The following is a 25,373-nucleotide window of genomic DNA, read 5'->3' on the forward strand; positions in this document are numbered from 1 at the left end:
ATTCTCAAGTGACTTATGATGGAATTAGCAGCTGGAATTAGCAGCACGCAGCTCCTTCCATGGGGGCTCAGGAGATCAACTCCAATGCAGCAGTGCCAGCTCAGCTCTGCCTGTGTCACTGCTGCCAAACATCTCCCTGTGCTGTTCCTAAAGACCTCTGGTGGGCAGAGGCAACGAGCTGCTGGGCACAAGCAATGCCTTTGCCACCACAGCCGCCTCTGCATCGAGGATTTGCTCACAGCTTTTCAACTCTACCCAGAAAAGGTGACTGAAATAAACACCCACAGTGCCACAAAAACACATGCCCAACAACCTGGTGGCCACATGTGTTGCTTTGTTTTCATGTAGTGCCATGTATTGCCACTCAGAAAATATGAAGTAGCCCATAAAAGAGAGTACACTACATTTACATGCTTTAATGAGATTTTATAACGCAGTCAGTTTCACAAAGAAAATAATAAAAATGTATTTGGGATTTATTCTGATAGTGTTATACCAACACCCAGGGATAATAATCGTAATGTTTTCTGCTTTTCTACATTTTTAGCTTTGCATTTTTTCTGTAATGATCTATTTGTTATGACATACAGTATGTGTGACAGATGTCCAATGCTGGCTGCTAAAAAGTAGCAGAGCCCTGTAGGGAAGCAGCAAAAACTTGTGCGTCAGCACAGAAAATGATGGAAGATTGATAATTACTGCTTGTATCTGAGCTCCATTCAGCAGACTAGCATGTCCAAATTGTAATTTGGCCACGGATCCACCATTCTATTTACAATGTATTGAAATGAAAATTCCAGTTTCAAGTAATTGATCATTACGATAGCCAAAGTAAGTGCTTTTAAAGGCAAATTCAGGGTAATTGGAAATTCTGAAGGGAAATAAGAAGAGATGTACTCTAGTCTTGTTTACCTCTGAGGAATCTGTAAAGCCATTTACAACTCTGCACAGTGAACAAAAACGGAAGTGTAGACCCAGTGCTGGTATTTAGATCTACTCGTGAATTTTCAGAGTATTTTTGTAAAAAGACAGCAAACAACAGACTCCACAATTTAAAGAAAACATGATTTTTTCCAGGAGAAAGCCCATCTGTGACTCCAAGAAACTATGGCATCCTGTCTTAAATGCTTCCATTAATTCTATTTTCTACAAGTAAAGAAAGAAAGAAAGAAGAGGATTTTAGACAGAAACTTGCAAATTATGTCCAAACTGCTAGACTTGGAAGGAATGTGTGGAAAGGGTACAGAAAATCATGGAAGTGTGCCTCAGCTCTGCATGTGTGCTGTGGTCTTTGCTGTCCCCATAAGTGCTGTGCAGAGCTGGGCTGCTCAGCTTGTGAGTCTGCCCCAGCAACTCTTCCAAGAGAGGCTCAGTGTCTCCTTTTACTGACTAGAGAAGAAAAAACAAAACTAACAAAGGGGAAAAAAAGAACCGAACCAAAAATAAAACAACAACAACAACCAGACAATTTTTCATAGGACTCATCTGCTTCTGAAAACTCTCTGTAACTCCTGGCTTCCACTTTGCTGCGGGCAGAGTGGTCTCTGTGATGGGCCAGCTCAAGGGCTGGTGTGCCTGCGGCGTGAGGGATGCAGGGGTCTGCTGTGCACAGCACACTGCTGCACCGTGTCAGCCAAGGTTTAAGTGGCAGAAATAGCAGGTGGAGTTCATCTATTTCACAGTAACTGAGAATAATCACTCCATTGTTCCTGGGCTTCTTCCCTCCCCCTTTCCTTTCTTCTTCGAGCAGATGGCATAAAAGAGAGGTTGGTCTGAGAAACAGCATCTCTGCAGTGGTGTGAGGATGGAGACTGGGCTTTAGGTATCACAGACCCTCATTTAACAAGGCACTTATGCATTTTTGTGGCTTAAGTACAAGCAGCCCCCGTTGACTTCAAAAGAATGACTCACAAGGTTAAATTTATGTACATGATCAAATACCTTGCTGAAATGAGGCCATGGAAAACATCCATTTTTCAAAAAAGCTGGGATGAATTTAATTGAAGACACGCATTTCCTTTCAACATGAATTTTTTCCCTATTGTACTTCTTTTAATGACCACATAAAGTAACTGAACAATTCTGTGGAGTCTGTTTGTATATCCTCAGGAACACATAAAATATTTTCACAGATACACAAGTGCAGATGGAGCCTAGGAAAGGGTGTGGAATCTAGCGGCTGCACAAGATGAAACTGGACTCCTAATGTTGCTGGAGTCAGAAATGATAGCACCAGACCCTAAAGGCTGCCTGTCAATCTCAGATGCAGATGGTACTTCGTCCAACTGGCCTTCGTGTCAGTTCCTTCAGCCATTTTAGTGACAACACGGTTCCCTAGAGGACAGATCCTGTTGCTTTGCAGCCTGGATTCATACCCAGGGCACTGTGGTCTGTACGATCTCTGCTCAAAGTAGGTTTTTTTAATGCTAATACAGTGCCTCTTCTTGCCCTATCCCAGCCCCAACCCCCCATGCAAAAAGAGATGGTCATTTTCTTCCTCATTTCTAATGTTTCAATTTATCAAAGGGATCAGCAATAATTGTCTGAAAGATTCACTTTTGTTATGCATGCCAAAACTATATATAAAATCCCTGCTAATAAAATTTGCAGACAACACGGTAATTGGCAGCATGATTAATAAGGATGACACTGCCATCAAACAGAGCAGTCGCAGAAGCCAGGCGTGTTCAATCACAACCTGTACACACACAACTGCACGTTAGCTTTCCCACCTTTGCACAGTAACTTGGACAATGCTGTGAAAAGCTGTGATGCTGAAAACTATTTAGGGATTAGCGGACCATCAGTTTAATGTGAACTTCTAGTGTGATGCTGTAAGCAGAAAGGCCCCATGCTATATTTAGCTGTATAAGCAAGGAAGTAGCAGGCAAATGTAAGGATGCAATGTTCTCTTTGTGACACTGGAGAAACTAATTCTAGAATATCTACTTCCTGTTTTACTGCCTACTTTTAAGAAAGGGAACAAACAGCCACAAAGTGATTATAAATAGAAATAGAAGTTAAGTGGGGTAAAAAACCTCTAAAACACTTAATAAAACCCCCTTCTGTTTTGCTTATTACACTTGAGCTTGGCCCTTCAGCTTGGCCCTTGAGCTTTAACATGGAATAAAGGTGTGATTAAGGGACACCCTGACCTGGAGAAAACCTATACAAAACCAAAAGCAATGACTACAAGTTACAGTCAAATTCAACTGAGAAACAAAGCCCAACTTCTTCAGCAACTAATCTTTCACAGATGCTGTGGTTCTGCGACTTTGGTTCTGCAACTCTGACTGTTTTCAGATCAAACCTGAATATGTTCCTAGATCACATAAAATTCAGTCAGAAGTAGGAGGTTCAGTATAGAGCAAACTGGAAAAAAAGCACCTATGCAGTTTGTTTTCTGTAGAAGGTCAGACTGGCTGAGCTTAAGCTTTTTCTGGGCTCAAAGTCTCCAAGAAGTACAGTTTAAGTCTGAAAAATGTCATTGAGAGGTCAGCCATTTATTGTGCTTCCATGATGTCATGGAAATTTGTTCAGTCTGCAAATTAAAATATATTCTTCCTGGCTGTCAATACTGCAAAACCATCTTAGATTCTGAAAGTCAAATTTGGGTGTTTAATTGGAGGCATGATTGATTATCTAATCTAAAATGTGTGTTGAAAGCATATATCAGAGAAACATCATTCTCTTCAGATTATGTCCTCATAATGCCATTTTCTGCACAAATGTAAGTAAATGCAGCATTTGGCTCTGCACTTTGAGCTTACTTCACAGACATCATTCACTCCAGGAGAACTGGTTTTAAGAGTAAGGAGCCAGCAAAATGTGATTTTTGTTCCTACAAGAGTGCATTTGCCTATAAGGACACCCTGCAGCTCAGAAAGAAACTGCAGTTCAGTTTTCATGTAGCAGGACTTTCACTGGAGACCTACACATCAAAATTAATTGCTGTGTACTTAACCAAAAGATACCAAAATGGAATGAAAGCACTGAACTACGTATTTGACTCACCTAGCATACCTATATGTAAAGTAATATGTATAACATAGTTTCTACTGCACTTCTACTTCAGGCTATTCAAAGTTGCAGATAAGCTGTTTTGTAAAAGTATTAGATTAAATTTGGACCACCCAGAATAGACACATTTTGACTGTGCTTTCAACAATACACAATTATGTCTAACAGACATAAAATGATTTTAACTAGATGAGAAGTCAGGGCAACACTCCAGATCTATTGATTGAGAAGAACAGCAACTGCCTGAATGGTATTACTTCAAAAACCTGACCCAAGAAGAAAAAAATTTAAACGCCAGGGCAAAAGCCTTCTGGATACCAATTAAATTCTGTCATATTGAGGAATTTTATAGACCAATACCAAAAAAATTATCCTATTATCATGTATGCAAAGGCTCTTTCTTAAAGAAAAAGCCCATCATCATATAAAATTAACCCCACCATATTACATGAAAATAAATTTCTTTCATTAACACAGATAATGTTATGGACTTGTCTTTTTTCCCACACAGGGTTAACATGAAAAGAGGGAAGAATGGTAAAATATGAAACTTTCTCTTTAGCTTCACCTTTCACACGCTGGTATCATACAACAGCAGAAACTAATGAACTTGCTCATCTTCGAAAGCCCTTTTGCATGCTTCTTCCTTCACCCTTAACTCTGATCCTTGCAGGTCTTCCCTTATGTGTGTGCCAATTTTACTGGTACAATATGAGCACTTTTATTAGTTGTGTTCTGATGATTTCTACTGAGAGATACTTAAAGCTTATACAAGTCAAAAACTATTTTATCACTTCTGAAGAAAACTAATAGTGCAGAGGCACTGAATGATAAGAGAGACCACTGAATTTATTTAATAATGCATGTCCATTTCACAAAAATGGCCTGTGTAATCCTTTTAAAAATAATAACCTGTTCATTTCAGACCTTGCACAATGCTTCTCTTTGTCCCTTGTAAGTCTCTCAAATGTCTTATTTTAAAGGAATATATAGTACTCCCGGAAGACATTTTCCCATTTCTATTCTCTTCAACTCCTGTGAGCCCTTGTTCTGTGTGATAAGGCAATCTCCTTCGGGATCTGAGCTGTGTAGTTTCGCACCACGAGTGACAAGGACTCAACTTGAATAACTGCTGTGCGCAGGTTGTAATTATGTCAGCTGGAGTGTTGAACAAGGGGACTGATTAATGTGAGCCCCAGCCCAGGCACAGTCCCTATCAAAACCTTCGTGCAGGCCAGCAGTGGGGATGGGTTAAAGCAGAAAGACAAAACATGCTGTATCGTCCATGATAGATGAATTGCTCCAACAGTCTTCAGGCAGATGTTCCAGGACAGTATAATATACAATTACTCTGCCTTATCACCTTCCCAGGGACAATAAAGCTTCCTCCTTCTATAGCTCATGTGAGTGAAGGCAAAATTAGTTTTACTTTTACAACACTGACTCACTTATCATGTTGCCTTGATTGTGCTTTTACAGCTAAAGAAAACATATATTGCACTCTTAAACTAAAAACAAACAAACAAACAAACAGTACCCACCAAAAAAACCCTGCACTCCTCATCCTTTATATAAAACCAAACTATTCCTTTGAATCTATTTTGCATCATAGTAACACAGTCCTTAAAGGGCTAATTCAGAACGTGATTCTAGGGAACACTACTAACTTTAGAACAACTGGATCTAGTTACAAGCTTAATGTTATATGTACATATATGAATGGACCTACTCATTCAAGTCAGAATGCATAGATAATAAAAAATACACAGGTTTGGTGCAAAAAATGCCTATGTGAATAACATGCCCTTAGTGACTATTTCAACTAAGCACTCATCCTAAAAATGCTACAGCTCTCTTGTAAAACATTTCTTTGAGAAGTCATGAATCCACATGTATCCTTAAAGGCCACAAGAGTTTACAACTATTAAAAACAATTCATGTATTTTCCAAAAGTAAATATAAATTAAGTAAATAATAGAAATTTAGGAGGAAAAAATCTATCTATCTGTATTTGTTTCCTTTTTGTTATCTGATGTATACAGTCTGGATTTTTTTGCTGCAGAGATGGAAGCAGTCTCTATGTTTCAGTGCTGTTTCCACGAGTTTGAAGAACAGTAGCTTACTAACATGAGGTGAATACCAAGAGAAGAATATAGCTCATAATATCCTGAAATCTTTCCTTTCTAAGCACTGGATGGGTATAGATAAAGAAACTGTGCTTTAAAGAAGAGAGTCTAAATAGTTCCACTTCCATTCCAAGATGCATTCCTTTCAGTATTACCCTTTCTTCAGCTATAAAACATTGACACGATCTCCAAAAAGAAAACAAAAAAATGCACCCAGAAATGCATTTAGTGAAACATTTATTTGAAGGTTAGGTTTAAAACAAAAAAAGGCTAAAACAGCCACGGATGATTCTATTGGCACTTAAGACTGCACACATATTTGAAAAAAATCTATTTATATGCATTTAATTTTCATGAAAGGTATTGGACTACTAGTCCATAATGGAAAGATAAGATTTTCTAAGGAGTCAATAGGAATTAGGCACTGATACTGCACTTCACCTTGAAGGCAGGGTCTCAGCTGCTAGACCTTCTTCAAGATTTTAGTCATTAAACAGTATCACAATCCTGGCAACAATAACATTTCACCACAACAGTACAGACTTTCCTGTACTCCTCTGGTGAAATGTAATCCTGTGTTTATGAATCAAAAAGTAGCTCCAAGAAAGCTGGCACATTCTCACTGCATAGCATGCTGACCAGAGAGGACAGCACAACAGGATAATGATACGCCAATTGCTGTACAGAGACACAGGGAAGAAAATGGTCTTGGACTCAAAAAAAATTTAATCTAAGTATTGAGAAGGATATGATAAGCAGACAATAGGTAAAAAGAGTAGTGATAGGTTTGGGAGACAGGGTATCAGTAACACAGGGTAGAAAGCTTTTGGTTTAGGTGCGCTGTTGGGCACGGCAGTACGAGATGGCAACCTAGTCTGTCCTTCAAAACCATTCAAATTAACAATGCAATTAGTAGACATAATAAAGAGCGATGTAGGTCTCAACATTTGTATAAATTAGGTATCTACTGTTTCTAAAGAAAGATGTAGGTCACCAATGGGAAATATCAGAAGCTCTAATTTGGAAATCTCTAACTTGGAAAGGAAACAACGTTGTCCTTAACTTTATAGAAATGACTCCGCTATTCTAGGTAGCAAAACTCCAAAGTTTAGGACTGCCCTTATCTTGAGGAAGGCTGAGTCTGTCCTCTGTCCCAGGAAAGTATATTAGCTGGCACAAAATATTGCACATCAACCCCTTCTTCTTGAAACTTTGCCATCAGACAGCAAGGAACTGCCAGGAGCAAAAAGCAGATCTAATCCCTGCTTTCAGTAACACCCTTCTGTTCAGTTATTTTCCCCATATAATTTTCTTAAAAAAATCCAAACAACAGCCTTCTAAACACTTTGTCCTGTGCCCTTTCAGCTGAAAATCCTAAACAATAACTCAAATAAGGCTGCAGACAGAAGTTCATTATGAACTAAATGAATCTTGACTTGTCCAATATTCAGGCCTTTAACACATACCCAAAAATACAGGAGTGGGGCCTGTTTGCCTAAAAAATGTACCAAAAGACTTGAGGCAGACATAGCCATTTCCTCAGGACAAAGACTTGTGAGCATGCCTCAGTGATTTCACTCAGTTGTGCAAGAACTTGCAAACTCAAGTGGAGAGAGAACTGAAAAACAGAAACTCCAAAAGGAGTACATGCTTCTGGATTGAGATGTCTTTTCACAAGATTTAGGAGATCAGATCCTCTCTGAAAATCAAGTGAAAAATAGAAATAACTGGGTTCTCAATCCCACAACTTACTTGCCTGGTTGAATTTTTTTACTTTCAGGATAGATCTTGTGGAAGGTGCTGCCAGCTCCCCGGCTTTTCATTTCTCTCCTTCCTAAGAAACAAGTACCATCATGACAGGCGAGAATTGTCACTTCACCGAGGACATGGAAGGAAGGTGAACAACATCAGTAGAGCCAGGATTTTATCCACTGGCTTTGTTTTTATTTTATATTATCGACCCTGTGACAGTACACACTTTCCAGCCAGTGAGAGCTGATTCCCAACTGAGCTATGGAACAAAGATGCTTAGATGGAGAGGGGCTTAGTTATAATCCTTTCTGTTACAGTACTCCTGACAGGCTACTGGTGAACTGAAAAAATGGGCGCTTCAGAGTAGGAAAAGAAAATAAAGATTCTCCTGATGTTATGTTGTAGACTTCTAAGAGAAAAGACATCCGAACAAAAGAGGAAGCCAGGAACAGATGCAGCTGGAAAAGAACTCAGCAAACAAATATTTGCCTTTTAGAATCAAGTTCTACAATGCACAGTACCAACAGAGCTACCATCACCCAATACTGTATTTTCATCTCTCACCTCTTGCACCACCACTAGGAAACACAAAGCTATTCCCAAAAGCTGCACTCGCTGGCATTGTTTGTCTGACTTGATGTGCCTGCATTTATTTAAAACAGACTGGATAGCAGACACCTGCTTTGCCCTCACAAGGGCTCACATTTAGGACTTCCTCTCTGGTCTGACACAAAGGAACAAATCCAATACAAATTCCTTTATCTTTGAAACATTTCTTCTACTTGAAAGTTTTACTGCTCTTCAAAATGACTATATTTCAGCATGCAAAAATCAATCAGCTAAATACCATATGACTGTGCTATAATTTATTAGTGCTGATCAAAATCTTAAAGACTAGTAATTAAAATTCAAATTAAAATGTGATGAAAGTCACATTTAGCCACATAAATGAAGAGGCTGAATTTCAAATAGGAACAGAGCCACTGGACACCATGATATTTGTGGATGCTCAGTATCACTAATAACATGTAAGAAGAACCTACCAGTTCTTCACCTTTGTTTCTTTTTCCTGAAGTAAATACATCTATATAGATCTATGAATATGTCAGTCCGTCAGTGAATGACTTATAGAAAAAGTGCAAAAAAAAGCACTTGTGGAACAATCTCTCCACAGTGGGAAGCTTCTTCCTATTCAGTAAGAAATGTCACTGATCTGAATCGCCCAGGTATAAATCTTTTCCAAATGACCCTTTTTCCTAAAGAAAAGCACAGATTTTGGGGGTCTCCTCCTTATCCTTTGAAAAATACCTTTTAAATTTTACCTTTAAAAAGGACGTATCCTGACGACTTGCAACAAACAAGTTAATTTGGGACTCAATACTTTGACATATGAGCATTGTACCAACTGAAGCATGATTTCCTATGCATTCATGCCCTCTTAACTAAATCTCCCAATGCACCAACGCAGCAAACAACAGTTCCCCAACATGTTCCTTCAGGATATCCCCATCCAAGAAAAAACAGTTGTTCTGGGTAGTGAGGCTGGATTGTAAGAGAGAAGAATGCATAACAGCTGAATTTTGCCTGACTGGTCCTCCGTGATTTTTTTTCACTCCTCTCCTCATCCACCTCTTTCAGGAAACATGAACTTAATTTATCTCAGCAGCTACTACAGAGTGCCAGTTTTCACTGAAACTGGCCAACAGCTTAAAAAGTTATTAAAGAAACGAGTGAAAGATGGATGGATGGGCTGGCATAAGTCTCACAATAAGTTAGGGACAGAAGGCCAAAAAACAATCTTTGTCAACTGATTAAAAAAACCCCTGCTTTTCCAAACTAAAGATACATCTTTTTTCCTGAAACCAAAACAAATTACTAATGGCTTTTTATATGTTAAAATACCCATATAAGTGGTCTCCAAAATTTGCTAATGGAAATGGTTCTCTGCATTTTAAAAAGAGCTTTTTAACAAAAATATGTCTGAAACACCATATTTTTCCAATAAAACATCACCAGAACTTAAGAATTTACTTTAGTAGTTAAACAACTTTAAAATGGTTCTAAGTATTGCTTCCCCTGTAGATTGTGCATGCAAAATTTCAACAGAAATGTTTTGAAGAAGCTCATTTTGAGAAGGCTTTCCACATGGGATTTGCAGCAGAACAAATAATGTCCCATGCTACAGTTGTCAGAGAGAATCCATAATCATCTTGAACGGGAATTGAAGGAGCATGCACGGAAGTTACAAGCATAAAACAATAAATACTATATTTTAAGGGGTATTAGCAATATCACAATGAATCACAGGATCAGATAGTTTATGATATCAGTAGAACCACTAGCTGTGTTTACAGGATTATAACACAAATAATTTTAGAGTATTATGAAATGAAGAGTTTGTGGGTTTTAAATGATAACATCACTAAATATGTATATATAACAAAGATAGCAATGCTGAAGAACACCAGGAGAAGTATCCTTTTAATGCATTAACTAAAAATGTGCATTTATGGGTATAGATCTATATTCTAGGAACCACAGTGATCTGGGTGGTTTGCTTAAGTGGAACGAAAAAGAAACCTGGGAAAAAAAACCTGTGCGCTTACAGAAGGAGGTGGGAAAACATCAAGGAATGTCTCCACTCCAATCCCCTGACCCATGGGGGTGGGAGAGAGGAGAACACTGTTGCATTAGCTTGTTCCATTGCATTAAGCACACTAAGCCTCAGCATATCTAACTTGATGAGGAGATGATGAGGTGTGCTGTACCAACCTCATCTTTTCTCTGAAGACACAAAGTAAGAAGTAGCTTTGACCCAATGCATCCAAAACTGCAGAGCAACCTTTTGTTCATATATATTTTCTCTCCTTAATTCCTTTTCCATTATTAAAAGAGCATATTTTAAAACACATTAAAAAAAAAAAAAGAAAGATAACACCAGAGCAGCATTCCATCACTTGCAATAACAAAACTGTGTGCTTTATATGCTGGTTATTCCCTAGAAGTCTCAGCTACATCTACAGCTATTATTCAGACCTAAACAGGTCTACCAAAACCACAATAATCATCCCAACCAAGGACAAAATAGCTGTAATAAGCAACTTAATAAGTTACAACAGGACAACAGGCTCCTCTCCAGATTGACGTTTTGTAAGTAAAGCCTCAAGGGAAATAGGGATCCCTGATCCATGACTTATGAGAATAAAGTAGAGTATCATACAACACAGACTGCAAAATGGTTTTAGGGACGGTGAGCTGTTGTATACCAAATGGCTTGTCTTCCTTATGCCATATTTTCCCATGGAGAATGCAACACCTTCTTCCAGCTGCTCAGGAAGGAGAAAAGGCAACAATGAACAATGCAAACCTTGAGACAAGCTCTCTCCTGGCCAACACTAAGCAGCAACTTTGAACCCACAGTTCAAAGCAACATCTTCAGAACCCTGAGCTCCCAAATCTCGAATGCCTCTCTCTCCAAAACAAAAAGCTGAGGTTCTCAGAGATGAGCTTTCAGCCCATAGGGGTAACCCACAACACTGGGAAGAGGGTGGCCAGGAGCACCAGACTTCCAAACGCCAGGTGCTGATGCTGCTCCAGAGCCTCAGTCCCACCCTACATATGGTGGTGCCTGGCAGACACTCTCCAGCTGCACTGCAGCGGTGCAGCCTGGTGTGGCGAGCTCACACTTCCACTCTGCAGCTGGGGAAACAGTGCTGGTGACAGAGGCTTTAGTACCTGAGTTCCAAAAGTGCCCCAACATACCTCCCCAGGAGAATTTGGGCAGAAGGTGGTGCAGAGACAAGAGCAACTCTGCTGGAACGTGCAAGGAATTTTATTCAACTTTAATAAATCAGGAATTTCTAACAATGCCAAATTTATCTGGAAAATTGCTCACCATTTCTAATGCATTAAAAGTATCTAAGTAGCAAGCTTTTCTCAAACACAAAAGCTCTTTTCTTTCCCTATTTTACTTGCTACTCAGCAGTTCTTTTCTTTATCTCATTTTCATCAGACTTTAAACAGAAAAAGCCTTTCCCTTTCTTCCCCTTGCACTAGAGTATACCTCTTTCTGGGACTTCAGAACAGAATTTCTTTCTGTGACTTCCCCATATTTAATCTGTTTTGTATGTCACATGTGAAGGAGGAAGAAGGAAAGTTGTCACAGACAGCATTAACACAGGAACTTGTTTTACAGGGTAGTAGCCATGCAGCCTGGAGAATAAACCCCACACAACACAACAGGCTCGTGTCAATCAATTTCATCTTGGAGACCTATAATGCTACCAAAGTTTGCTAGCTACCTGCCACATAGTTAGATGGTAGCTATCAGCAGTAATAATAATAATAATAATAATAATAATAATAATAATAACAACAACAACAACAACAACAACAACAGCAATTCCTTGTAGATTTCATCACCCTCAAAGATAGCACTGGGGATTAAGGAATGGCAAAAGAAACAAACAAATTAATTATTTTATTCTCTGCTGGCAGGCAAGAGCAAAGAAAACATATATGGTTGTTTTAATCTTTTTTAAAATATGTTTTACACAAAAGGCTCACATTAATTAAGCTATGATGCCAATGATTATTTTTAGATCAAACCATTCTAACAAATGGAAGTTGATTTGTAGACATAAAAAAAATCTCCATTATACTTTTTATCAAAAGCACTGTAAGAATAGGAAATTACAGGTCTTTTTGCTACTACAAGCTATATTAAGACCATAGCATTGCTGTTCATCTTGAGGTTAATACTAAAATGTTATTTACTATCAAAATACAATATACTTAGGATTGTTTTAATTTTAATAATATGCTGGTGTTTCAGATTGATAAACATGAATTAAGTATATATTAAATATAAATATACATGTATTTATGACAACATATTTATGCTCTTTGGGAAAGAGGAATAGATGAGACAGTGATGACTACATATGATAGCAAAAAAAGAAGTGTGAGGACAGAGAGAAGATAAAATGCGATAAAATAATACATTAGTTACATTAATCTGTGTAAAGTGGTCTTATTCATATTTCCTAGACACTAAATACTTCAAGATTCTGGGTTAAGTGTCTTGGACACTGATTCAGAAAAAACAGCATCAGTTCGGCAGGGAAGGGGCTGCCTCAGAAACATTTAGAGACAAAGCCCAAATTGAACAGTAAGGGAAAGACAGTGACTACTGACAGAAATCAGGAGACAATGTTTTTTCAGAACTTAAACTGTGAACAAATTACAAAGTGCTGGCCTACAATCAAGACAGACTGTAACAAAGAGATGCTGAAACCAGATATTAATTTTTACATTGATATGTAATGGCTTCAAGTCTCAGTAACATTAAACTCAGCAGTCTCCTTTCAGTAATTTAGCACAGCATTTAGGCTTAAACAGGTCCCTTAAAAGTTGTCCTTCAAAGGACTCAACCTAAAATGAGACTAGAATAGTATTATCAGTGTTTGCAATTGCATCACCACTTAAGGCGGAGCCTTAAAGTCCCAAGTTCGGTGTTAGCATGAGAATCACAGACCCATTAGAAAGGCATATTTTAATTCCTCTTTCTTAGAGTGGCAATAGGGTGGGGGGGAAACAACCCCTAAGAATGAACAAGTAAATAAATAAATAAATGAATGAATAAGAAGAAAAAACCCAAAACAACTAAAGAGGTAGAAGGCCTCTTCGTACCTCTTATTGATGAATTATTGATGAATTTCCTCAACAGGTATTAGTCATTAAAATCAGTAAAAGTCCATACTACCCTACTACCAAGTAGAGTGCATTTACTATGCTTTTAATTACAAATGTGGAGGACCTCAAGAAATGATGACAGTATTTCATGCTGTGCCAAGGCCTCTTAGCATGGCAACTTCCCAGCGGACCACAGTCATCGAGTCAGCGCATGCCAGTGCACACGTGTGTGCTCGGACACCTATCCCCTCCTAAGAAACAATCGTACACACACGTTCTCTTAAGCACTCCATGCAGTGACATTGGACAGGGACAGCTTTGAGAGACAGAGCCCACATTCTTTTATACACTGCCACCAAGGATTGCCCAAAACTGCAGAGACACAGTTTCTCAGTCAGGGCAGACAGCACAGACACGTCCCAGCAAGGGTCATGTCGTTACCTGTGTGCTTTGTGGTTCCGAGTGTCAGGAATTACATCTGCTCAAGCTGGTTAGCCTGAGAGCTGATCTGCATTGGCTACTGCAACACTGCATTTTTTCATTCTGAGTTCACCATATAAACTATGTGCTATAACTTACATGAATATAAGAGGTTTTATTAAGCCACAGAAACATTACAAAAGGGAATAATGCTGACCATTGTTTTGTATGCCATGTATTCACTGGAATAATTAAAATGTTTTTGCAACTATATCTAAATTCTATTTCAGATTATTTTTCTTTTAAAGACTTAAATGCTACAACATATTTTATTCCAGATTATTAGAAATCTTTCCAAATATTTTACCTGAATGTTTATTAAAAACTAAGGAGGGAATAATATTCTGAGTTTTCATCTGGGAACTGTGCCCATGCACTGACAGAATGTCTCTCTAAACTTCTATCTTCATTTGTTTATAAGTCTCCTAGCACTAGGCACTGGATATCCTCAACTCTTGCTGCTGAACACAACAGAAGCTGGAGTACTTCCCAAAGGCCCTGTTTGCTGTATTACATACCTGCTTTATTTTCCGTAACAACTTTGTATTTACAAAGTATATGCACCATGTTTTTTCCAATTCTGCACTTGTGTGTGTGTGTATATAAATATATATATATATATATATATATATATATATATATATATATATATATATATATATATATATATATATAAGTGTTCTCTAGTGCAATGCTGGTTGCCACCTGGAATCCTCATCAGCCTATATAGCTGTATTACTTAGTTATTTCCTACACAGGCATATTAAATTTCACTGGTTACAAAGCACATGTTGATATTAATGTTTTAATGATAAATATACTGTTTTCATCATTTTATGTAGAATTTGCCTTAACAGCCTTTCAGTTTTGCTATGAATTAGTATGTATTGTTACCTCATCAGTAAAGTAGTCCCTAGTTATCTTTGATGTAACAAGGGAATAGTGCACAGCTGATGCAATCATACCTAAAAGTTATTGAATTCACCAAAACAGAGAGAAAACACTTACTTTGCACATTCTTATGACTTAGGTGCAAATCCTGGAGTGTATTATAAACTGGTCTTTACAACCTATGAACAGATACTGTAAGTCAGACAGAAATAGGAACTCCCTAGGGATGCTGTCCAAAAAAAGAAAAGTAGCCCCTGTGGAGTAACTCCTCCTAAGTCATGCTGCTGCTGCTGCTGAAAACATGCAATGAATCCGTCTGCAGTTGGAATTTCAGATGCCATAATCCCTTACAGAATGTTGTCTAATTATTTTATTATGCATAATAAATGTAAAATATTTATTTTAGCTTACATAATTATATTAAAAATGTATGCTATTTATTCTCAGTCTTGTAAGACATCCTTCACAAGTCATATACTTTATAGAAAGGAATGCATGCTGTTTTGCTGGTCTGGCTGTTTCTTTTATCCAGCTTCTATACCTCCTTATCTATGGCTAAGGAATACCCCTGCATATTGCCTTCCATTCCCTCACCACCATGGGTACTCTGTGCAAAATGAACCATACAGTGGAATCCCAAAGAACTGAAAATTATTTTCTTTAATCACAGCAGAGGGATGGCCTGAAGCATATTAACATAATATCAGTCCCACACTCTTGTGGTCAAAGCAGTAGCAATACTCTTTCTGCATCACAAAGCTATGCAAGTGCTTCTCGTGAGCACTGTAATCCAACAAATTTGATCATGTGAGAAAAGCAGAGTTCTGCCTTTTTTATGCTCCCCCCATATAACTCAGATCCATTTCACTGAAACATCCCTCTCACACACCATAAACATAAATTGCCTGAAAAGTTGTAGTAGTTATATAGAAAATCAGAAAAAATGGGAGTTAAATTTAAAAGCTTACATATGAATAAATGAGATTTCCCTTTCTTAGACACATGCAAAAAATGAGTTTAGTTCTGAAAATGCTGTATATCTGCATCTTTCATTCACAACATCAGACTTAGGGGAATTTTTCACTTCTGCAATCAGGATAAATTCAGGTGATTAACTATGCCACAGGTTTAGAAAGTCTGTCCACAGACTATACAGCCAACAGATTCAAAAACCTGTGTTACAGCCGCTGTTCGAATTCAGGATGTTATACAGCTCTTCAGTGTGTACTGTGCCCACTACCAAATGCAAACAGTATTGTTGTCAGTGTTACTCCAGGATGGTGTCATCTGAAAAGTTCAGCCACATAACACATCTTTTTTAAATGACTAGGAAATATAAAATAAGCATTGCATAAGTAATGGTAGTGCAGGGCCCTGAGAGACCAATTCTGTATTATAAAATTAGGTTGAACATTAATTAAGGGTGAATGAATATATTTGTATGACAAAGCACATTGACTTAAGAATGGAGAGACATGCTGTGTGATTTGAAAAAGTAAATGCAAAGGAAAATCATGCATATTTTTATCTAAATAGGAAAAACCTAAATTGAAACCCCAAATATGAAAAATAAGTAATCAAAAATACAAGTAAATGTTTGTGTTTTTGAATATTATACTTTGCTTCCTTCTAAAGGATTTTTAAAACTAGACTGAAAACATAATTTCAAATTATAATTGTTACTGGAAGTTCCATACTACTGGATCGAAAACCAGATGTCAATTTTTTTTGTCATTAAAATACAAAAGATTTAGACAAAAATAAGTATCAAGTGGTCACAGTACAAAAACTAGAGATGAAAGGGAACATTTTTCACAAGAATACTGAAGTACAACTATAAGCATATGCATACTATAGAGAATTTATAATTTGTGAGCTAAAAATGCTAAGTTAGTTTACTATTCCCTTCAGAAAACCACATCCATTCATGTCTTTTTCTAGTTAAAAAAAGAATGTCTCATGCTGTGTGCTATATAGGGAATAAATTGCCTTTTCTGTTCCACGCAGCCAAAATCACTCTTTTCCCCATAGTATCATACAGTTTATCATACTTCAGTTTATAAAGTTTATAACAGTTCCTAAATTCAGATTAGTTTCTTCCAATAGCCCTTTTTCGGTCCTTCTGGCCAGGGTTATCTAGCCTTTCACTCACTAGACTGGCAAGAATTTTTGCAGGATGATTATTCACAATTTCAGGCTGAGGAATTGAAAAGCTTGAAGTCAAGAATCTCCAAGAATACTCTGAACACCAAATGAGTTGAATGGGGATCATTTAAATATCTTGTACTTAGCCACTGTTTTAATTCAAGTGTCTCAAACTACTTTATAGAACAGAGATCACTTAGCAATGAAAGGAAATTTTATATTAGGACTAAAAATACTTTCCTCCATATCCCAATACAAAAAGAGGAATACTCACATCCCTGAAAGTACAAGGCTCATTAAAGAGTCTGCAGTTGCCAAGCAACACTAAACAGCAACACATGAAATAGTCTGGATGAACTTACAGAGCAAGGGCCGAGCTCACAGCATCACAATGAGACTTCAACCACTCGACTTAGGGTGAATTTTATCACTAGATCAGCAGATTTTAAAATCTTCATTTTAACATTTTCTCTAGATGACACTTACAAGACTACATACCATCTGCTGAACTGGTGCAAACAGTATTATTTACAGAGTTGCTGTAACTTTCGTTTAAAAGAGAAATACTGCGTGACTTGACAAGGAGGCAATATGTGATTCCTTTAAAGTTGTAGTTTAAAATGAAGAGAGAGGTGGACAGAGAGCAGAACATATACTTGCCAACAGGGCTGGCTAATATCCCAGGAGTGTGGAAACTGGCAGGCACAAGCAGGACTGCTGAGCTAAGAAATACAGCAGCCCCTCTACGGGCTCCTCTGCAGCTACACAGAGTGCCTCTCTGCCTCTATGAACTTGCAGCAGCAGCAGCAGCATAGCTCTGGTTCCTGCATCCCTACCAGATGTTTTTCAGCTGAGCTTGGAACACATTTACTGCAGAATCAAAGCTTCATCAGCTGGTATCTGTAGAGATCAGCCTCCAAAGGTTAGGTCAAAATTGGTCTGTGAAGGATGGAAACTAACATTCTATTGTCATGAAACGTTTATTTTTCAATAATATAAAAGCAGGGCATTCCCAGATATTTCTTGTTAATCCTGATAAAATATGCTATGCTTGCATATTCTCTAATAACCTCCAGTATAATAAAATACTCTTAAAACTTTCTATTTCTTGGAATTTATATCCCATATAGAAAACTCTTTATCCAAAGTAAAATTATCTCCTGTCTTTCATTCAACAGAGCACTGGGTTATGCATTTTGTCATCCTGAGTGAGGGAAGCGCATCCACTCATTGGATGTGTGTATCAAACCCCAAACTGATTCATATCTACAACACTCCCAGTCTCTTGGGTCTTCAAGCCAGGATCTCAAACCCACTGTAACCCACTTCTCATTACCTAGCCATGTAATAAGACTAATCCTGCCAGTTGGAATGATTTAGTAAAAGTGGATGACCACAAGATTAAGCATCCTAAAACACACAGCATTAAAGACAGCACTTCTTTTACCTTCAGTGCAGCACATCATGTCACACTAATGCTTACATGCTCTCACTTCACTCAACACAGACCTTTTAACACAACTGCTCTGACAAATGAAAACCACCTCTAGTTCCTCAATGACTTACTGAAGCTGACAAAACCACTTCAACTTATAAAGAAAAATATAAAGAAAGCAGTGACACCCTAAGGTAGCAGCATAGAAACATAGCCCCTTCCCCCTGAGGTTATCAAATTCAGTTCTCTGCAGTTCTAGTATGTGATTTAATGGGTGCTCAGTACAGAAGAGTTCACAGAATGTTTGCCCCACACAAATAAAAAAACAATGATGTTTTGTACAGGAAATGTGTGACCACTGCAGAAGCTTTTCTGTACAAGAGTTTTCTGTAAAGTAGCTCATAAATAGCATGAAAACAGGTATTATGAGAGCAGATAGGCTTCATTATGTAGTCTTGCTTTAGGAAACTACATTAAAACTTATACTAAAGGAACATTACAGTTGTATGTTCAGCATGAAAAGAAAATAAAAAATGCTATAGGGGTATAAAATGTTTAACATTTCCCTCTAGTGTGCATGCATCACAACCCATACATCTAATCATATACCATTTATCAAATGTAATGCTGATTTTTAAAAACTTTTTGAACATCAACTCTTGCAAATTGCCCACAAAATACTTCTATGGATTCTTTTATGGTACACATAGACTAGCCACCTCACTGCAAGGTATTAAAAGTATTCAAGAATGCAGAAGTGTATTTAAGAGTAAAGATGCACTTAAGAACCAATAAGAGATCATTTAACAAGTAGTCTAGAACAAGCCAAAGACACAGGCAATAAGCACCAGAAGTAATCTGCACTGTTCAGTCATATGATTCCTTTAAAATTTAAACTTTAAATTTAAAATTTCAACTGCCCTAACATGGGGATGGGTTTTAGTGGTGTAACACGGGAGGCTTTGCAATGCAACTAACCCTATGGCCAACTTCCATCCTAACACCCTGGCTAGCAAGGAAAAGGAAAACTGGAGCAGAACTGTTCAGAGAAGACTCTGAAGAACTGTAACTAGCTCAAGTTGTTTCCAGTTCTAATAAGTGTCTGGTGAGTATTTATGCTGGTAAGCCTTTTAGAGAACTTTTCTTTTCTTGGTGAAATGGTTGCAACTCAACCAAGAAAAATTTCAAAACCGCAAATGATTTGAAAAGGCAATGTAGATAAGCAGCCTCACCACAGAGAATTCAAACAGACACTGGAGCAGCTGTGAAACAAACACTCAACATTAGCACTGTAGTGTTACCACTAAAAGGTTTCCCATCATTTGTTGTTCTTTATAAAGTAACACCAAATACTGAAGACTAAGTTTTTAAATTTAGCTCCTAATTTAATATGTAATTACTGCTGCCCTGATGGTGTTTTAATGGCAATATATTTTTATTGGTGACTTCAAATGAACCTCATCTGATCACCTTAACCCTTCTCTCATCATGCTTTAGTTAATGACTCATTACCTGTAGTCACACCAGGGACATCTGTAAGGCTTTTCTCCAGTATGGACACGCTTATGTCGTGTCAGATGCGATTGTGTTGTGGAAGCAAAGTTACACTCATCACATTTGAACGGTTTCTCTCCTAGAAGGTGACAAGAGAAGATTATCAGTTTTCATCTACAGAAAAGGAAGACAAACCCAAATTTCTGGCATATCCCTTGAGACATCTTTTAACCTGTGTGTATATATATATAGCAAACACAAATACAACATAAATTTCCAAATACAATGCATTAACTGCAAAATATGACAGAAACACATCAGTATCCAACTGCCTTCCCACAGGGAATTACACAGCAGCAAAAAGGAGGAGAAAGAACAGCACTGAAACAGAGTAACCTTGTTACTGGGTCTTACTCCATGAAAATACCCTAACCAGGTGACAGTCATTTGTCTTACACCACATCTCTTCAGTCTGGGCCAAGAACAGCCCCAAAAGCAACACAGGGGGAGGCAGAAGGTGAAAATCACACTGATGCTTGTATTCAGCATATGCTCAGAAAGGAACATCTCCAGATGAAAAGTGTCTTTTTTCTATCTCCAACCTAAATTTTTAATGTTATCCTTTAAATAACATAAATAAACTGGGACTGAGAATATGAAACAGAATTCTCCACTCTCCCTATCTTGCCTGTTAGTCTGCCCTTGTGAATATTTTCTGAACAGTAGGCCAATTTTCAGCAGAAGGACTTGAAAGGTTAGTGAAAATAAAACAAACAAACACCAACTACTAAACTTTGACTAGCACAATATTTTCAGATGACTAAAATTCAATCTCTGCTGAATGTACAGCCGCATTGAAAATTTCTAGAGGACTACTAACTGAAGAAAAGTATGGAGAAACTAAAAGCCAGTCCCTGACTTAGGTGATCTTTACTGCAGTGTGCAAGCCTTCCAATGCATTTATCTAAAAACTATATAAAGAATCAACATCCCTGACTTAAGAAATCTGGATAAAACTGCTAGGAACAGACATGTACCTTGTAGACTGTTCAGAGACCTAGGACAGGCAGCTTCAAATTGAACCATAAGCCTATTAGCAGGTATAATATGAAGTTTTTCAGAATGACGGAAGACACACCACCAGCATAAGACTATCAGTAAGATAGTGGCCTTCTGCAATCAGTAGCAACAGGCCACTCCCAAACAGCCACGCCTTCAAGATGAATTTTTCAAGCTGTTTATAGCAGGAGACACTGAAGATTTTGAAATAGACTTCGCCAGAATTCTAAGAACAGAGAGAAATATGCATTTTTCATTCTTGGAGATTGTTGGGGTTTTTCTTCCCAAGGGAAAAAGATACATAAGGCCCTCAAAGCCTGAAAAACACCTAATGCTGGATGGAAAGAGAAGAGAGCAGCTTCCGAAAAGCTCCATAAAGAGTTGGAATAATTGCTTTTAGCAGCTGCGGGAGAGAATACCAGCCAATGTTTTTCATTTATTGTTTCATGGGACAAGGAAAGGTGAAGGGGCAGGACACAAAGCCAAAGCTTCCATGCTGGACAAATTGAGACTGCTAGAAAGTATGTCTTTCCTGCCCCAAATGGGGTTTTCTTGTCAGACCCTGACACTCTGCTCTGGAGAAGCTGATTCTCCCAGCAGCTTGCATGGTAGTGGCTGCTGCTTCAATTAAACTCTCTGGGAGGCCATAGACTCCCTAGCAACATAACCCGTTCTTGAACTGAACATTTCCCCTTCTGATTTATTTTATCATCTAGCATTAAAAAAGATAGCAACATTTTCAAGCCTAAGTAGTTAAGCCACAGGTATTTTAGATAACATACATACTTATTTTAACTGCTTTCATTTAAAATGCACTAGAATCTTGCCAACTTGCCCCCTTGAAAAAAAAAAAAAGGCAGATCTGAACTGAAAGGAGATTTTTACATTTTTAGTTTGCCATTCAGGAGAGAACAAATCAAATAAAGGTTTGCTGCCATGCCAGGGCAGGGCCAGTGGGGCTGACAGCTGAGTGAGGGCCTGTTGAAGCCAGGAGGGCTTGCAAATTCCATCGTGACTGTAAGAAAAATGGTAATCCTTGCCCACTGCTCCAGGAAGTTTCTCCTTAGGAAATCCTTGTGGCTAACTGCTCCTGTCAAGTAGACTATGTGTAAATCTCACCTGACAGAAAATACATCACAGTAGTACCACACAACAAAAGGCAACTAAATGGGGAGGAAAAAAGACAGCCTAGCACAGCCTGTAATTCTTAGCAGCTGTACATAAGAAACAATATTTTTATTGAAAATCAACCAGGTTAATTAGTACAGTTGAAAAAAACCTAAAAGACAACTAGGTATTTCTTTGGGTTGGGTAATATTGAAGAACATATTAGCTGCAGGAGTACTTTTATTTATTTGTTTATTTATTAAAGCTTTCCACAGACCTACTGATTTAAGAGTTTTTTGTCTTCCCTATCTATGGGCCAGGATGCTTTTAATCGGTCTTTGTGTCCCAGCTTTTCCTCCACCCTTCTTGCCCCCAGACATTTCAGGCAATAAACATAATTCTTTTAATATGGGCTGCCATTAAAAATTCCAAGAGGACTCCTGTTCAGCCCCTGTCAAGGTTCTAATTTATACAAAATTAAAATTACACGAATAAAGATATCAGTATTGACAGTATTTTTTAAAACAATAGTATGTAATAACTTTAAAATAGTGTATCCATAACCACAAGGACAAAGCCTATTCTATTTAAAGACCATTAAAGGTTAAAAAAATTAAAACACCCCCTCACCCATTGCCACTACAGAAGACTAATCTGTCTCTCATCATCTCTACTTTTGTCAATAACAAGCGCATGAAAAAAAAGATAGGCGCCCCAAAATGACTCAATGGTCAACAAGCTGTATGGAGGAGCAAAAAAGAAGGACACACATTCCGAGATCAAGGACCCGCTGTGTGGGGGTTTACTTTGTTTTTAACACAAGCACTTTCAAAAAACTACATTTCCTGACCACGGGATTACAAAGGAAATGGCTTTGCATTTTTGACAATACTGCAACCAACTTCTGAAGTGCATCTGTTGGTTAAGTCACCTGACATGGAAAATTTGTGCTTCAACAATCAAAAATTGGCGGAGAAAATGACAAAAGGACTGCTTCATACAGAACACTAGTATATAAAAGCTGCTGCTAACCAGTAACTTCAGTTTTCTCTTTTTCTCTTGCTACTTAGAGAAAGCTACTTGCTTTCTTTTTCTCTTAGAGAAATTGGAAATTTCTTTAAGGTAGGGAGAAAGTTTTAAAAGCCCAGTTTTTTGATGTCTTTGCTGGTCAAAGGTGTGCTATAATCAGTTTGCCAATCTACTGTAAATGGTGTAAACAGAAAAAGGAAAACAACAAAGATGCTCTTCAAATTTCGTCTCTTGCTGAAAAGAAAAATAAGTCTTCTTACTGTGCTGCATTTCCTGTGGTATTCAACATTATAATTCTTTTAAGCTGTGGTGGGGAAGTTGAAGGGAAGAAGCTACATTATACATATAAATTCAATGCCGAGTAATGTAACTACACATTAAAGTCAAAGAGCAGTTCACATGAGAAATAGAAACACAAAGTGAGTCACTCATCTGGATAAAAACACATATATTATTAAATTTTCTTTCTTTATTACATTGACCTATAAATGTCTTGAGATGAGTGAGCAGAAGCAATCATACAAACAGTGCTCTGTACAATATAAGCTACCATCTTCAAAAATGCATGAAAATATTTGAACAAAGACACGATCTCCTTAAGCAGTTCCCCAGGTTCATGGTGACTGCCACAGGAGTGCACAGTAAGTGTACTTACCCACTAACACTTTACTACTGTGATGTACTTCTACCAACCCTGGGAAGATCCCACCACAACCAACACATGGAAAGCAAATGCTGACTGTTGATGTGTAGAAGATGAGAATGGGGTTTTTGCAATTTGCAGGAGTACTAACCAACATTAAAAAAGGGATTTCATGCAAGAGAACACAGGCTGTGACTGATCAGCACTGTGGGACTGAGTCAGCTACTAAAGCACAACAGGGAAGTTTACTGGGAAACATGTAGAAGAATGGGCAAACAAAGGAGGTGAGCAGTACAATAAGAGCAAGAACATAAAGAAAAGATATTTTAAAATTATAAATTGTTTCCATGTTTTCATATCAAGCCAGAAATAATCACCCTTGCTTGTTTTTTCTTCCTAGTTGATCATGATTAAGGCAAAATATTTAAATTATCTGATATTATATGCTTTTTGTATGTGTGTGTGTGAATTTTTGGTGGCTGATTTAGAGGTTATTTATCCTCTTATGTTACAAAATTCAGGTTCAATTCTTTGTGTAATTCAACTTACTCTAAACCCAGCAGAAAACTATCTTCAGGAAGTTTTCTTACTGGAACAAAATAAGAATCAAAAAAACTTGCTTCGGGATGACTCAAAACACAATATCTTGTCCCCGCAGCCTTGTTGAGACACCAGAACTGCAGCATCTATGTTCCTGCAGCACTGCAAACCATCCCTTATTGACTGCACAGCACCAGCGATACTGCGAGCGGTCCAAGCTTCCTAAGACAGTTTATCAGAGCCTAGGCAGCCACAAGTGCCTATTGTAAAGCATTTGGCAGACAGAGATGTACAGAGATGTAAGTATTCCTTTCAGTGTGATAAAATTCTGGACCACAAACTCTGGACCATACCTTAAGCCATTGCTTCAATTCACAAAACAGAAGTTTACACCTTGGATATTTACATCATCAGTGAAAGACTTTGAGAATACCAGAGACAGATTCTTGCAGAATACAACTGGAAGAAAGTGCACTCGGGTCATAAAATAAAGTTGGAACATCTTCCCAGGACAAAATCAGCCAACAAAATAACTTTTTCTCCGTCCAAAATGCACGTTTCTCACAGGACCAGGTCATCGTTACAGACACAATGTATTTAAAACAGAATAAAAATATCAACTGGTAACACACCAGGATTCTCTTGGTAGGTCAAATTATTTGTTCCTACTTTACAGTTGAGATGGCCTATATCAAGGAAATCTTTATGAAAATGCATCATGTTTACAACTATATTAAGTACTAAAGTTTTTCTCTTAAAACTAATGGCTTTTTCTTTCAGTTGAACATTCCCATGCTTCTTTTCATTCAAAACAAAAAAACATCTCTTCAAAGGATAACTCCTATTTACCAAAGTGGTCTCTATAGTTTGCTGCAAGAGTGACTGAGAGTCAGCTTTTTTCAAACCAAGTTATACTTCATGTTGCCTGTAATATTTCCAAAGAAAATGCATCTTTCAC

The 25,373-nt window shown here is 37.8% G+C and overlaps 1 protein-coding gene across 10 annotated transcripts in view; it reads right to left on the minus strand.

Annotated features, from left to right (window-relative positions):
* The window catches only part of ZNF407 (zinc finger protein 407), a 333,728-nt gene that overhangs the window by 105,421 nt on the left and 202,934 nt on the right, over positions 1 to 25,373 (minus strand). For all 10 annotated transcript variants that reach the window (XM_064431970.1, XM_064431956.1, XM_064431960.1 and 7 more), the window contains exon 7: positions 20,056 to 20,176. In XM_064431970.1, the coding sequence (XP_064288040.1) occupies positions 20,056 to 20,176 (121 nt within the window). The remainder of the gene's footprint in view (positions 1 to 20,055; positions 20,177 to 25,373) is intronic.

This window comes from Passer domesticus, chromosome 1 (genome assembly GCF_036417665.1).
Source record: "Passer domesticus isolate bPasDom1 chromosome 1, bPasDom1.hap1, whole genome shotgun sequence".
Taxonomy (NCBI): Eukaryota; Metazoa; Chordata; class Aves; order Passeriformes; family Passeridae; genus Passer; species Passer domesticus.